Here is a 14,186-nt window from a genome sequence, read left to right on the forward strand (position 1 = left end):
CAGGTTTCGGTCAGTGGTTCAAGGCACCCTGAACAGGATCAAGCACATCGAAAACAGTACAAGAAAAGCCTCTTGCTTTCCCCAAAATCATCAGTGGTTCCAAACTTTAAACATGTTGCAGACTGTCATACGTTTTTGCTCTTGCTGCACCAATTCCTGGTCTCCCCTCAGCATCTGAGTCCAGCCATGCTTTCCAATTATTGCTGCACCAAAGGCTTTCAGTTCTGTTACATGTTTCCTTCACACATCTACAGCCTTCCCCGGGTCTGTCTGAGCGTTTTCCTGCACAGCATTGTGATCCGCTCCTGGGCGCGCGCGATGTGCACAGTGCCGCCAGCACGGCACAGGAGAGACGAGCAGCTCCCACAGCCTGGCCCGCTCCGAACCATGGCTGACAACGACTGACCTCGCCGCCAGCAGACCGGCAGTTCCTGACGCTATTTCTGCATTCTCCACTGTCTGGAGGGCTCTTCTGTTTAAAAACAAGGAACTCACAGACAAGCTATCTTAGCAGCAAGGTTAGAAGTGCTCCCCGGCAATCTGTGTTCATGCATGCCACTTAAACATGGCAATCACAAGGAAAGGCCACCTAGTTTTAACACTTCCAGATGATACACACAAGCTGAGACAGCTTTAAACATAAAACAAGTTTCCATTGGGTTAAAACCCTACAGAAAGGTCTGATTACAATGCACATCTGGCTGCAGCTTTGCAGTCTGTAACTGCTTTGCCTCAAGAGAATTTCCATAAAGGAAGGACATGTGGCAATACAGAGGAGATGGTAGCTGGCAGACAGAAGTGCAGTTATGTGTTAGAAACAGAGGAAAAGTTACCTAATAAAATGTGACTGTGACTAGAAAAAGCAAGGAGGAACCACTCAGCAGGCTGCTCTGGCAGAGTGAGGTTACAACAGGCCTGTCCCAGGTGCACGTGGACTGTGAACAGGGCTTTTTACTGAGCACGGGAATCCCAGGGCAGGCTGCAAGCACCATGGAAATCATTTCTCACACTCAGATCTCATTACGCCCTTCTAGCACCCAACATGTGTTGCTGCTAGCTCTCCTTCAGGATGGTAGTTCACAGGAGCTGCTCAAGAGTTGTGCAGTTGTCTACTCATTTTGATCTCCAAAATCTCCTGGAAAACTTTTCAGATTCTGTCCTTATTATTTCACATCTGTCATGACCAAATGTTAAGAATCAGTAGCTCCTATCCCACTGCACTTGCAAAAAGCAACAAGGCACAGTTTTAAATCATTGAATATTGACTCATTTTATTAGTCACTTCATAATTTGTTCAACCAAAAGACAATACACACAGCAGAAGTCTAATGCATCCCATGAAAATGTTTACATCCGTTATGCTCCTCACTCACCTAAGACTCAGCATTTATTTAGTTTTCTCACACCTCAAAAATAGGTCTGCAGAAGTTGGAATGCCACCGGGCTCCCTGCTCGAAGGGCATGGCTTCACTTGAAATTTGGTTGGGTTTGCTGGAGTTTGGTTTTTTGTTTGCCTTTTGTTTTCTTTTTTCACTATAGTGTCCAAGAGGTGGGATGGGACTCGAGGTAAAATGTAAATTACAACATCAGGAGAGAAAAGGGAATATACAGAAGAGTGAAAGTTCCGAGGGAAGCAGCCCAGCAGCCCCTTCCCTCACAGCCCCAAGTACAAAATGAACACATAGAAAGCGCATCAGCAGATCTAAAAAAAAAAAAAGCCATCTTTGCTGCTCCGTCTTGCAGCTAGTCCCAGCCTCGGGGAAGGCACAAAGCCACCTTTCCCAGCTGCTTCAGCATCTTCTGTGCTACAAACCCAAGGTACTGTTAAGGTGGCAGTCCTCCCACTGCTATTGCTTCAAAAGGTTGTTCAAGGCTATTTTCTGCCCCATCAAAACCTGTACAAAGTTGAACCTTAGGACCTTCCCATGTCTCTGCCCCCTTCAGGCCCATTATGGCCACTGTTCTCTCTGTCATTTTTTGACTCAGAATACATTTATGTGAAAAAACCCCAGACATTCAGCCTCTCCCAGCTCCAAAATCTCCTAGCAGATATGAATAAGATTAGCCATGAAGTCCGCATCTTGTTCCCTTTACATTCGCCTTATGCTTTTGGGTGACATAGTTTAGTGTGTGATGTCCCTGCTCATGGCAGGTGGGCTGGAACTAGATGATCTTAAGGTCTTTTCCAACCCTAATTATTCTATGATTCTGTGCTGAAGCAAGGAAAAAGTTGATCAGACCTGTAAGAACTGTTGCATTGAACTAGTGGAAAAGAGACTCACCCTACCTATCCTCAGAGTGCCCCAGACATGGACACACAAGTAGTCCCCAGTGAGAAAGCAGCACAGAGCTGGAGCTGCACTTAGGGGTCAAGAAGCAAGCAATGGTATCTGGTACTGCAGACAGGACGTGTGAAACCTGCCTGCCTGCATACTGTTAGCACCCGTCCTTAGCCAGGAAGTCAAAGAGCAAAGAGCTCAGAGGAATGTTCGGCTGCTACAAAGGAGTCCTTCATAGCCAAGGGATGGCTTCACGCAAAATGCATTTCAAGTGCGTGCACGGCCTCCTCCAGCTCCACTCAGAAACACAGGGGACAGCACCCATTTCCCTGAACACAAACACTGTGTGTGGGGGCCGAAGCAGCCAAGAATGTATCAGGAATTTACCCTACACACCAGACAGAGATCAACAACAAGCCCCAGCTGCTCTAGGGCATAGAAAACAAGAGCAACAAGAGGGACAAGGTAAGCTGTTCCCAATCATGCTGCGACAAACAGGCTGTCTGTTGAAAGAAAAATGGTGAGAGACCACTTGCTTCCTCCTCCCTATCTAATCTGCACCAGTGCTCTCCCTCAGCAAAACCAACGCAGATGGAGGTGTGCCAGCTTTCGGGAGAAGGGACCACGTACAATTCTATGAGGAGAATGGGAGAAGTTACGGGGAGTTTGGCAACTAAGGTAAAGACTTTCCATTAGCTTTGTACCTGGGATACCCTCAGAGCTCACTGGAGTCAAGATTTAACGTGCTCAGCCTCCAACACTACGGAGTTTGAGCTAGTGGGGTGAAAACACACAACTGCAGTGAAAACAACAACAGAAAATGCTCAGCACCTACAAATGGACTTCACTTCAGCAATTTTCTGCAAGACTGACTGCTCCATGATGCTTCTAGCTGAAGCACAGTATCTGTCTCACCACTGATATCCAAGGCATGACCCTTCCACAGCCCACAATTACTTTTAGGGAAATCATACATCATTCTTCTAGATTTTATAACCCCATGCTGATGCCAGTTCCAATAGAACAATAAAGCTCTTCGCTAATCCAAAGGCCTAAACCTGTTTAATCAGTAAGGCAGCAAAAAATGTGCTCCAAGAAAAGCTAAACTTATTCCACTACATAGACCAGCACTTAAGCCAGTGACAATCAGTCCTATTGATATTACTTAATGCAGTTAAAACCAGACAGAACAACCTTTAGTGGCCTCCTGCTCCCAATTCAACAGCAGAATAGGTCTTCAATTTTCCAAGTACACTGTGCACCACTCCTGCAGTGGTTTTAGCAAGGTTTGGAGCTTAGTGTTAGCACTTTTGCAGACACAAAAAGCTGTATCTGAGCTTGCCATCAGAGCACTGAATGATCCCTATCTGAAAAGCTCTAGAACAGAAATAAAGCAGATGTGCTATCCATTTCTTGTGAGAAAGCACTGGGTTGGAAGGTGGAGTTCCATCAGCTTGCCAGCACACTCACAGATGGAGATGTAAGATACACCTTCCCCTCCTCCTCCCTGAAGAGCGCTCAACATCTGAATAGTCTTGTCACACCATGCTTTATATCCTATACATCACCTCCATGAGAACTCGCAGAGCTGTACTACCTCAACAACAGTTCACCCTAGGAAGCATAATTGAACTCAGCTTTCTGTAAGCTTAGAAAAGCAGTGGACCTCACATCTTTTGATCCAGATACTCAAAAAACTGGCTTCCTTTCAAAAAAACAGTTTAGTGACTTTCAGTCTGAATCTGAACTAACTCATTTCTCTGAAAGGGGAGCAAGAAGCAAACTACAGGGATCAATTCAGTAACAAAATGGGAAAAGGTCTCTTTAAACTGCATGGTCTTTATTTCAGTGCCAATATTACAGATACAACACAAATATCCCAGTCAGAAGTAACTCAAATGGAATCCAAGGGGTCTACAACAGGCTCTGGAAATTAAACTGGGGAGAAGGTCTGGAATAACTGGGAAGAGCAACTTTGCAGCATAGTCTTTGATAAGTCTCCCAGCAGGAACAGAGCCCTTGCTCAAAGACTGATCTACAAAATTGAGTAGGTCTTTTCTACCCATAAACCACAACTAATGGGTTAAAAAGGCTTTGAAACCGTCTGTGGTAGAAAACCAGCTGCTCCTTGGATCTCTACATCTCTCATACATCATCACAGTTTTTGGGGATGCTTGTCTGTGAATCTGCATGGCTGTAGCTATTGATGTAAAGAAAGAAAATTCAGGTGTAAGGTCTTCATTTCCAAGTACAGCACCAAAGCAATTTTATCAACTCTCACCAGCACCTCTTTTCTCGCACTGTTCCAGGTCTGCAGATAAACTCCCAAGGCCTAACTTGCTCTTGGTATGTACCACGTAACTAAGAGGTGGGTGTATACAATAATGCACTGAATAGGCCATAAGCGGTCTCCAGCCCCTTCAGACATAGGGGATACAAAAAGAAAGAGGCAGGGCAGCCTGACATTCCCCAAATCCCCAAAATCTGAGCCCTAGATGAAAGTGCCTGGAGGAATCCAGCTAGTAATGAAGGACAACACACCTTGCCCACCCCAGGGGAAAGAGACAGCAGAAAGAAGGGGCAGCTGTTCACTTGCTGCAGAGAAGAAAGTTTCCCTGCTAGAAATTCCAGACTTCTCTTCCAACCAGGCTGTGTTTCTTTGCAGGAGGCAGAGATGGGGAAGGGGAGAAGGGAATGTTGCTTCTGGCTGTGAATGCATGTGTGAGGGAGTGCACAGTAGCCTCCACAAGCCGACAGCCTCATCAGCGGAGGAGAGGAGATTAGTCTTAACAGATATGCTTCAAAGTCAGCAATCACTTCAGGAAAATTCCTCCTCATCAGCAGGTCTCATCTGTTCCCCAGGCCCATGGTGCAGTTTGGGGGATTGCCAAGGATCACAACCTTCTTCCCAGAGTTCTTTTGATTGGGTGGGGTGAGAATAAGAATGATGCCAGAGCCTCACTGCCAAGACTGAGGGGGGAAGTTGTTGACTTCTGCTAGATCCTGCATCGCTGAGCCCTTGTGATTATATGTCAACTTGATCCGCATACGTAGTTGTTGCTGCAAGAGAAAAGGAAAAAACCAAAACAAACACAAAACAAATTCAGGTCTTTATTAAAGGTCAGTGAATCCCCCCACATCCAGCTCCCCTCCCTTACCCCATCAATACAAACCACGGACCTTTCCTCACCGCAAGAGCTTGATGGAAGAATGTGCAGGATAAGCTATGACACTGCAGATTAGTGCTTAATCTGATAGGAGATTGATTGGTCTCTGTAGTTCTCAGATCAGGTGCAAACTCTCATAAAAGCTGTAGCACAGCTCCTACCCACATCTCTCTCTCCACTGGCCCTGTTCTCTCAAACACTGAAGTCCTTAAATACAAAAACAGCTGTCTTAAAATCCCAGTTAGCAATGGAAGAAAGCGGGAGGCAGACCCAAACTCTGCTGCTCTGCACTCAGGTGTGCAGGGAGAGTTGTCATTTACCATAGTAACTGTTCATTCAAAACAGTGGTCTGGGAACTTCAAGTACTGCTCCATAGCACTGTGAAGGAAATAGCCTAAGAAAGACTGGAAACAGTCTCTAGGAATATTTCCTCTGACAGAATAGCTCAGTTGTTGTTTTACACTGTTATTTGGCTGTCATCCAGATAACTAGGTGGCCCTTAATAATAGCTAAAGCACAGCATGCTCCAGCCAAGCTCCCTATTCTCCTCACTCCCCAAAACCTGTTTCCCAAAAACCCTTAAAGCAAAAAGAGCTATTTCTGGCCTTTTTCCCCATGCCTACAGGGAAATATGAAAAAGGGACAGCAGAGGGAGGAAAGGAGGACTATGACTGCTCCAAGCAGCCTCAGGATAAAAAAAAGCTATGCCTTATCACTGATAGATCAATACGATTTGTGGCAGTTTTTGCTATGTTTAGTATTGTTTTGGCAAACTGGTCATGGACTTTTTTGTTTTAACAATACTGACAGCTACCTCCTAAGTAGCAAGGCAACATTCCAAAGTTGCCTCACTCAGCATATTCCAGGTAAATACACTATCTCATGGAGAGGCCTCATGCAAGCTCTACTTTCAGGCAGTAGCAATCGAAAGGACAGTAAGAGATGCACATGTGCCCGAAGTGGAAGAATTAGGAAGGAGTGGGCAAGAGAAGAAGATAGGAAAATACTGTTTTGCACCTCTGTATTCTGAAGCATTCATACAAGTTCCGGTATTCCAACAGGAGAGTACCCCATATCTTGATATCTGGGTGTTTTACCTTGTGGGTCCCACCCGAAGTGGGTATACTGAAACTTCTGCCACCCTACAGGAAAACTCCTAAACCATCCCAAGTTCACAAAATAACTTTGAAAGTGATCTTTGAAAGGTGCTCCACAGCACCACAGAGAAATTCATATCAGATGTACAAAAGACAAAGAGAATAGCCTTGTACCTTTAGGCAAAGGGGAGCACCCTACATAGAGATAAGGGGAGATGCATGGAAACCACAAAAACTATGCACTAGAAACAGCTGTTTCATTGAAATCTTAGGCTGAGATTTGAGAATTTTTCTGATATGCACATCAGCCTAGCAGCAACACTCAGCATCTATAACAGTACCTTAGTGTTAACCTATGAAAAACTTAAGAAGTTTTAAGTTCCTAAAGATACTGAAAATCCGTAAGGGTGTCCCACAACCCAAGAAATAAGTGATCCCAATTTTATTTTTCTTTCTGCTGCTATCTCAATACTTGCAAAGCCTCTTAAGGAGGACATGTGGATCACCCCCATCCTCCCCTCAAGTCCATTGTATCCCAGTCTTGAAGCCTGTCTATGAAGGCTGTAAAACAAATGGAATTATGATTAAATCACACCTAAATATTCTTTCCATCTGCTGTTTAGAAATACACTAATAATATTAAAAGTAAGTAACACCACTGGAGAAAGACAATTTTGTTAAGATTATGTATGAAGCTATTTTTGTATAACAAACATTTCAAGTAATGCCACTGCAGACACCAAGAATGTTGAATGTATTTCAATGCAAGATACTTGCCTTTCAGACATCACTTTTATAACACATACAAACACCAGGTTGAGCTCCTCTAGAAAGGCCATCTAAAAACTTGTTTAACAACAATTCCGATGCAAAAGACATCCATTAATTCAAGAAGCTAGGAAAGCTGTAAATCTGTTTTAGCAGTCTAACCCAATAGAAGGCAAAACCTGTGCCCAGCAGCTTGATTTTTCCATAATGTTTTCATAATCCTAGCCAAAATGACTGCCATTAAAACACATCATTCACTACCATCACTCCTTACCTCTCAGAGATGCATCCCTGACTGACTGTCACTAAATGCACAATTCCAAGACAATATCTTTAATAACTGTTCTTGGAATCACTCACCTTTTGTGGATTCAGGACTTTAATGACCTGTGTGATGGTCCCAGAGTTAAATGCAGGGATGACACTGCTGCTGGGAGACAGGAGCTGCAGCTGGAATGTCTGAAAAAAGGGTAAAGAGAAAACAATTTCACGCTTAATCAAGTAAGAACATAAAGTGATTTGTTTGCAGACTGAAAGCAAGGAAAATTAAGAGTTCAGGTCCCAGCTCTGAATAATCAGTTCTTCAAATTCCCTATCTGTAAACAATAAAACCTTCATTGGCCCACCTGCTTTCTACATAACTAAGATCGAGGTAGTACAAATACTAGGGTGTGAGGGCTTACTGTAGTATATCAAAATCAGCAATGATGCATTGTTTCCAGTGACACACACGGAGGAACAGTCAAGACTGTTCAGCACACCTGTAACTCCAGGAGGCCCATTCTTTCCTTAATTCCTTCTATCTGTATTTTAATGGCTTCCATTCATTTGGGAGGCCTTCATTTGGCCTCTGTTTCATTTAGGTATGAAACCAAACCAAATTAGAGTTACAGCATTACTAACTCCTATGAGTGAATCTTCCAGAAGTGAATGTATTTTCCCAAACTTGAAAAACATTCTAATCACACTTAAATATTTAAATGGTTTGCTCTATGCTGAACTAGTCAATATCTGTCTCCCATATATTGTGCTGCAACTAAGTGCAAGGGAATATAATTCACTGCTTAAAAGAGGACCATCACTGAACAACCATGCAGGGACTCATTTAAACTTTTATAAGCAGCTAAAGGCTTCAAAGGATTTATTTTTTCCCCCCCAAGTATTTAGAGCTGCAAAAAGCATGGTATATCTCAGAAACTAAGAATAAAGAGGAAGATTAGTGCCTTTACTTTTATTTTGACCTAACATTTTTCCGAATGTGGTTTAGCAACTTTCCTACAAAGTGGTGATTTTAAAACAAGATTTTGTGCAAGCAGAAGTAGTCCAATCTGGTATAAATCAGTGTTTTACTGCACATGTAACATTTACTTTCAGACTAGAAAGAGATGACCAAACTGAGCACTACGAGAACCTATTAACAGCTTCTATTCTTGTTACCTTGCAAATTTCTGCCTACATGAAAGCACCAATCTGGAAGTATTTGCAGCTGGCCCTCGACCTATCCCTGCAGTTGTCCTAAGTGGCTCTACCTTTGGTACTGCAGCTTGGAAAACAAAATCTGTCATATCCAGCTCTGTGCTGTTGGAGGCCTGTATCGTGATTACAGTTACACTAGGGTTGGTGTTTGACCTCTCAAAGGTGAAGTCAATCTTCAGCCCATTCTTGTTGTATGCAGTAATTGAGGGGATTCCTGTAGAAAACAAAACAGCATGGAATCCATCAATCTCCAGAATCTGGATATAATTCTCAACATCATAGAACGTATTTACTTTGCCCCAGACATGAACTCTTCTGAAGATTAAATGCACCCCCTTCTCCCACTCCAATGTCTGTGCCACACTTTACTTCCAAATCCCCCCATTTTTTCACCCCTTGTTTATTCTTCTAGTTGGCTGCTGTGGCACCTTAGGCTAAGGATTTCCATGTCGCTAACCTGCAGCAATATCATTGAAGAGAGGCTGTGACGGAAGTCCATCAAGCAGGAACGGAGGCTGTGCTATCTGGGGTGCAGGGGCAGATACTGGAGAACCTACAAGAAATGTTGAAGGATTATTACACAGCTGTTATGAAATAAAGAGTAATTACTCTTCCTCTAAAGACTGACTGCTGCATAACATATTCCTTCACATGGAGCTCTACAAATCATCTATGCTGACATCCTCCCCTTCTCTGCTTTCACTAACAAGAACTGGCTCCTCTTGAGCTAAAAGGCATTCAGATGGAATTCACTCCTCATATCTCCCAAATCTTCCCTGGAAAGGCTCACAGCACTCCCAAGCTAGAGTGTGAAAATGCTGAAGTCTCACCAACTAATCATGCTGTGACTTCATTCCCTGACTCCCACCTGTATGCTACTATGGACCTTGGTAAAAGTAAGTGTGAAGTCTAGCACTTAGTAGAAAGTGAAGAACAAGCCAGCTCATCCCACCCCAGAATTGAGAACAGAGACTTTTTAGAGATACAGGCTGCTCACCTGTCAGGTTGAGGTCTCCCAGGAGGTCAAGGAGCTCCCCACCAGCAGAAGCTGGCTTGCTTGTAGGTGCAGTGGGGATTACAGGTGTAATATCACTTCCCCCCAACAAGTCCAATAAATCATTTGCCTAATGAAAGAGTGGATTTAATTGTTATATATTCAACTTCCTGCTGCTTTCCCTTGCAAATATAATGGATTCTACTTGCTCTCAGCTTGACGACCAACAGAGCTGCTGGCCAGTCAGAGAGGTTCTAGTTTGTCTACAGTCCCACGTCCCATAGGAGGTCTAGTTTCCATGCTCTTGCGACCATGGAGATAGTGAAGGACTGAGACTGCGCATATCAAGACAGGTTGGGAGATATATGGCTTTACCTCACCCTGCTCTTGCCCTCCCCACAGCAATCTCCTTCACACACCTGTTCTTGACACTAGAGCCATCGGAGCAGAGATGATGCAGCCATCACCAGGCCAGCACAGCAAAGGGGCAGAGAGGGGGAGGGAGACTGTCTCAGCTTACTGTTGGCAGTGGCTAGTATAGTGTGGTCTGACAGGCAGCGGAAACTTATCCGAAATGAGTTTCCATTACCTGGCTAGCAGGCTGCAATCCAGAGGGTGGAGGTTTGGTTTCCAGTACCGCTGGCTCTGTCTCTCCGTTGGTCTGTACAATCTCAGTAGGGCCATTTGTGGTGACTTTCTCCATTACTGGCATTCTCTCAAGCAGGGCTGGCCTGAAAGAAGCTGACATAGTTACACTGTGCCATCTTCCTGGATCCCAATCCAAATACTCAGTCATTCAGGAGATTATAACCACAGGGCAACCTGCCTTTTCCTTCTAGCAGGGGAGCTGTAGAACTCCATGACAACTTGAGTGGCTCAGAAGCAATCATGGCATTCTGTGCCAGTGCAAATACATTAGATGACAGCTGAAAAACTAACCAACCCTCCTGCCTCCTGTTTTCCCCCTTGTACTTGACACACTTTCCACTGTGGTGCTAGGATAACAAACCCACAAGAAAGACTAAATAATTGACCAATGGTGGACTAACTGCAGATATGGGACACAACCGCTCCGTTCTGTACGCAGCTGAGTCAGACTCAGCTCATTTGACTTCTCTCTGTAGAGGGTTTACCACTTCGAACAGGTGACAAAGTTAGACAAGCAAATCACCATGCTCTCATTTAGCCAAATTATGTTTCCAAACAGATTAAGTTCAGCCCTAGAGAGTACCTTCCTGAAATGATACAGAGACTGCAGAGGAGGCATGGGATGCAGAATCCTGACATCAGACCAAAAACTAGAAAAACCTGTATTGAGAGAACTAGCCTACAAAACAAGAAGGGCCATTACCCTTGCAGATCAAGCTGCAAAGTGCTGCATGTAATAGGGGTAAGCCACACTGTCTTCTGGGCTGAAAAGAAATGTTCCAGTGCCAATAAACCCAACAGTGGGCTGCATTTTTGACCATGGACAAAGTCTTAATAAGCAGAAACTATTAAACATTGACCTTTACACTGTAATGAACACCAGAATATACTGGGGGGAAATAAAGGTGCTCACTTGTAAATTAAATCAAGTTACATGGTGTTCTGAAGTGCACCATCTCCCGAAACTATGAATAGGATACACTGCATGTGATCAAAAGCCAGCTGATCACTAGACACTGCTGTCTGCAATAGTCAACTCGGATCAAAAGCATCTATGCTAGATTTTTCTTACTCACTCATAAGGCTTTACATGAAGCCCTAAGCAGCTCACATGCCCATGCTCATAAACATCATGTTTCCATGAACAATTCTGAGTTGCTGCATGGATTCCATGGGAGGAGAGAAAAGTGGAAATCACAAGAATGCTGCATTCTACAAACAGTGAATAGGATAGTACATATGGAATAAAGGGACTGTGAAAAGTCTTTGAAACAAGGCTTGGAAGCCCCTACAAACACAGGCAGTATTTATGCAAATGGCATCCCATTTTCTCTCTGTCCTTTCATCTAGACTCTAAAATGAATGCTCCTCTATCCAATGGAATCTTATGGGAAGTTTCTCAGGGTAGATGTAGTTAATTCCCAGAAGATCTTCTCCAGTCTTATGATCCTCACTGAAAAGAAGATCTGTGGTGCTCCTATATATTGACAATTAACTACACACATAGCAGATTAATGACTATCCTGCAAAGAATTATGGCTTTAGTTATTGAAATAAAACAGGGTTTTAACTTTCTCATAAAGAAAGAATCACTTGCAAAAAGCAGTGATGAATAGGGCACCTCACAATGATACGGTGTAAGGAAATTAATGTGTTCACAAATTTTAAAACAGAGATGCTGAGTGGTGCATTTGCACGCAGAATCTGAAATTTTAAGCAGATATTACAAGAATATAATGTAAATTTAAAAGATATTATGAAAAACTGAAATGTATTAACAGTTGGAAGAATTACCTCAAGTTGAGAGTACAGTTTAGGAGGACAGGTGAATGGATCTCTGCATGTTTATTCCAAAGACATTTTAAAACCTAATGACTGTGGTAATGCTAGCATAGTAAAAGCTACTTGCAGACACTTATTCAGCTAGCAAATTTAAGATTTAACACTTAGAAGTAAAAATCAGTCAAGTTCAAGCTCGAAGCAGAGCAACGTTTTGACAGAGAAACATCTCTGAGCACATAATAATCTCCCAAGATATGTCAAGTTCTTAAAACATTCATTAACTCATCTACAGAGGGGTTCTAGTTCCTCTATAAACCTACTAAAATCACCAAAGCTCTCAAAGCACGAAGTGTGGTACACAGGAGATAAAAGTAGATTAAAATGATCCTTTTCAAACTCATCAGCACTTACCTCATGTGATCGTATTTCTTGAAAAGTGCATTATATTCCACTGCCCTCTGCTGTAGCTCCACATCGATGCTGCTGCCGTAAATGGAAACTACCTTCTTAATGCGACTGTGCGGGGCAAGAGGAAAACAGAAGAACACACCACACCATGGAGTTAGCAGCAATAAGCAAGGGATTAACATGTGTCATCCACAAGACATCCTCTGCTTAACAGGTGCCTTGCCTAAGTCATTTAAAACAGTAGTGTCTGCTGTTTTCCTGAGGTATCCATGCAACACTCATTTTTGAACTGTCCCTTCACAACAGCATCAGCAGGCGACTGATATACCACCACAAGGTACAGCATAAGAAAGCTCAACTACCCACACCAAGAAACCATCGGTAGGAAACAAGGCCATTTTCCTCTCCATCACTCGAAAAAGGAACTGGAAAGGACAGCCCACTAAAAGTAAGGACTCCTCTTCCCCAAAAAGGGGTTTTCAAGCAACAGCAACAGGGATTAACAAGTTCCTACACAGTAGAGACATCCAGAGAAAACAGTCCATATCAGCGGAAGTCTTCCACCCTGCAAGCAAAGGAGGACTGTAAAAGCAACAAATAATAAGATGATTCTTGTAAACCATGGAAGCAGAGCACATCTAAGGAATACTTCCACTGAAGACAACCAATGCCAGCATATTTGCAAAACAGCCCTGTGCAGTACATTAATGAGAACTCACTTGACAGTGCAGGTGAACCTTGTGGAAAGCTTCATGATGGAAGTGAGAGCATAGCCTCGTGTAACAGATGCAGACATATTAGATATCAGGACACTTTCTAAAATATCAAGAACTTCATCCTCTGTTACCTGAAAAGGTACAGAAAGGTTAAGCTGAGACAGAGAGAAGCCTTGAAGCAAGCCTTGCAGGACATACTGTAAAAACCTGTCTCTTGCTTAATGACCATGTTGTACCTCCTCTGCAACTTGGTTAGCCTGCACCACTGTGTTCAGAGTGTACAAGACACATGCATCTATAAGGAGATCTTAGGAGATTAGTTTTAAAATACAGTTCCTGTTCTACACACTCAACAGCAGGTTTACCACCAAAATACTCAGCTAAGACCCTACACCTCCCCTGCAAGCTAGGCTACCACTGAAAGCACACCACTCCCCCAGCTGTATCTGCACTCCAAACTATGAGTGTTTAGGCAGCCCATGCTTGTAGCATGGGAAGGAGATTCCTCCCCATGGTCCACCACAATCATGGACACCAGTGCTAGGTAATTGCTGCAAGCATTCCCCTCACACAGCCAGCAGCTCCATCCTCAGACAGGTACAAGCTATACCTGTATTGGTTCCTCCTCTTCACACTGACCAGACACCAGAAGATCTCCGTACTCTCCTATGCACCAAGAGGCCACTTGCACCAGGGGTTGCTGTTTGAAGAAGAAAAACCAGATACCTGAGATAAATGGATACCTGTATGACAAATTAAGCTATCCCCATTTCCCAGAGCAAGCTTAGCCCACCTTCCAGCCAAGGATGTTCTCAGCACAAGAAACAGGAATATATGACCTGGACACGCTT

General features: G+C 43.6%; 1 protein-coding gene across 1 annotated transcript; it reads right to left on the reverse strand.

The window, feature by feature from the left end:
- Positions 1–4,098: 4,098 nt before the first annotated feature.
- LOC104407679 (AP-1 complex subunit gamma-1-like) lies at positions 4,099–14,035 on the reverse strand (the record flags this gene model as incomplete). Its single annotated transcript, XM_010017015.1, has 9 exons — positions 4,099–5,339; positions 7,672–7,770; positions 8,841–9,001; positions 9,245–9,340; positions 9,785–9,911; positions 10,371–10,512; positions 12,623–12,727; positions 13,339–13,466; positions 13,946–14,035. Coding segments are annotated over 9 exons (1,050 nt in total), but the record flags the coding sequence as incomplete, so codon positions are not given.
- Between the last annotated feature and the right edge of the window lie 151 nt (positions 14,036–14,186).

Source organism: Nestor notabilis, unplaced genomic scaffold, assembly GCF_000696875.1.
Source record: "Nestor notabilis isolate BGI_N333 unplaced genomic scaffold, ASM69687v1 scaffold26916, whole genome shotgun sequence".
Taxonomy (NCBI): domain Eukaryota; kingdom Metazoa; phylum Chordata; class Aves; order Psittaciformes; family Psittacidae; genus Nestor; species Nestor notabilis.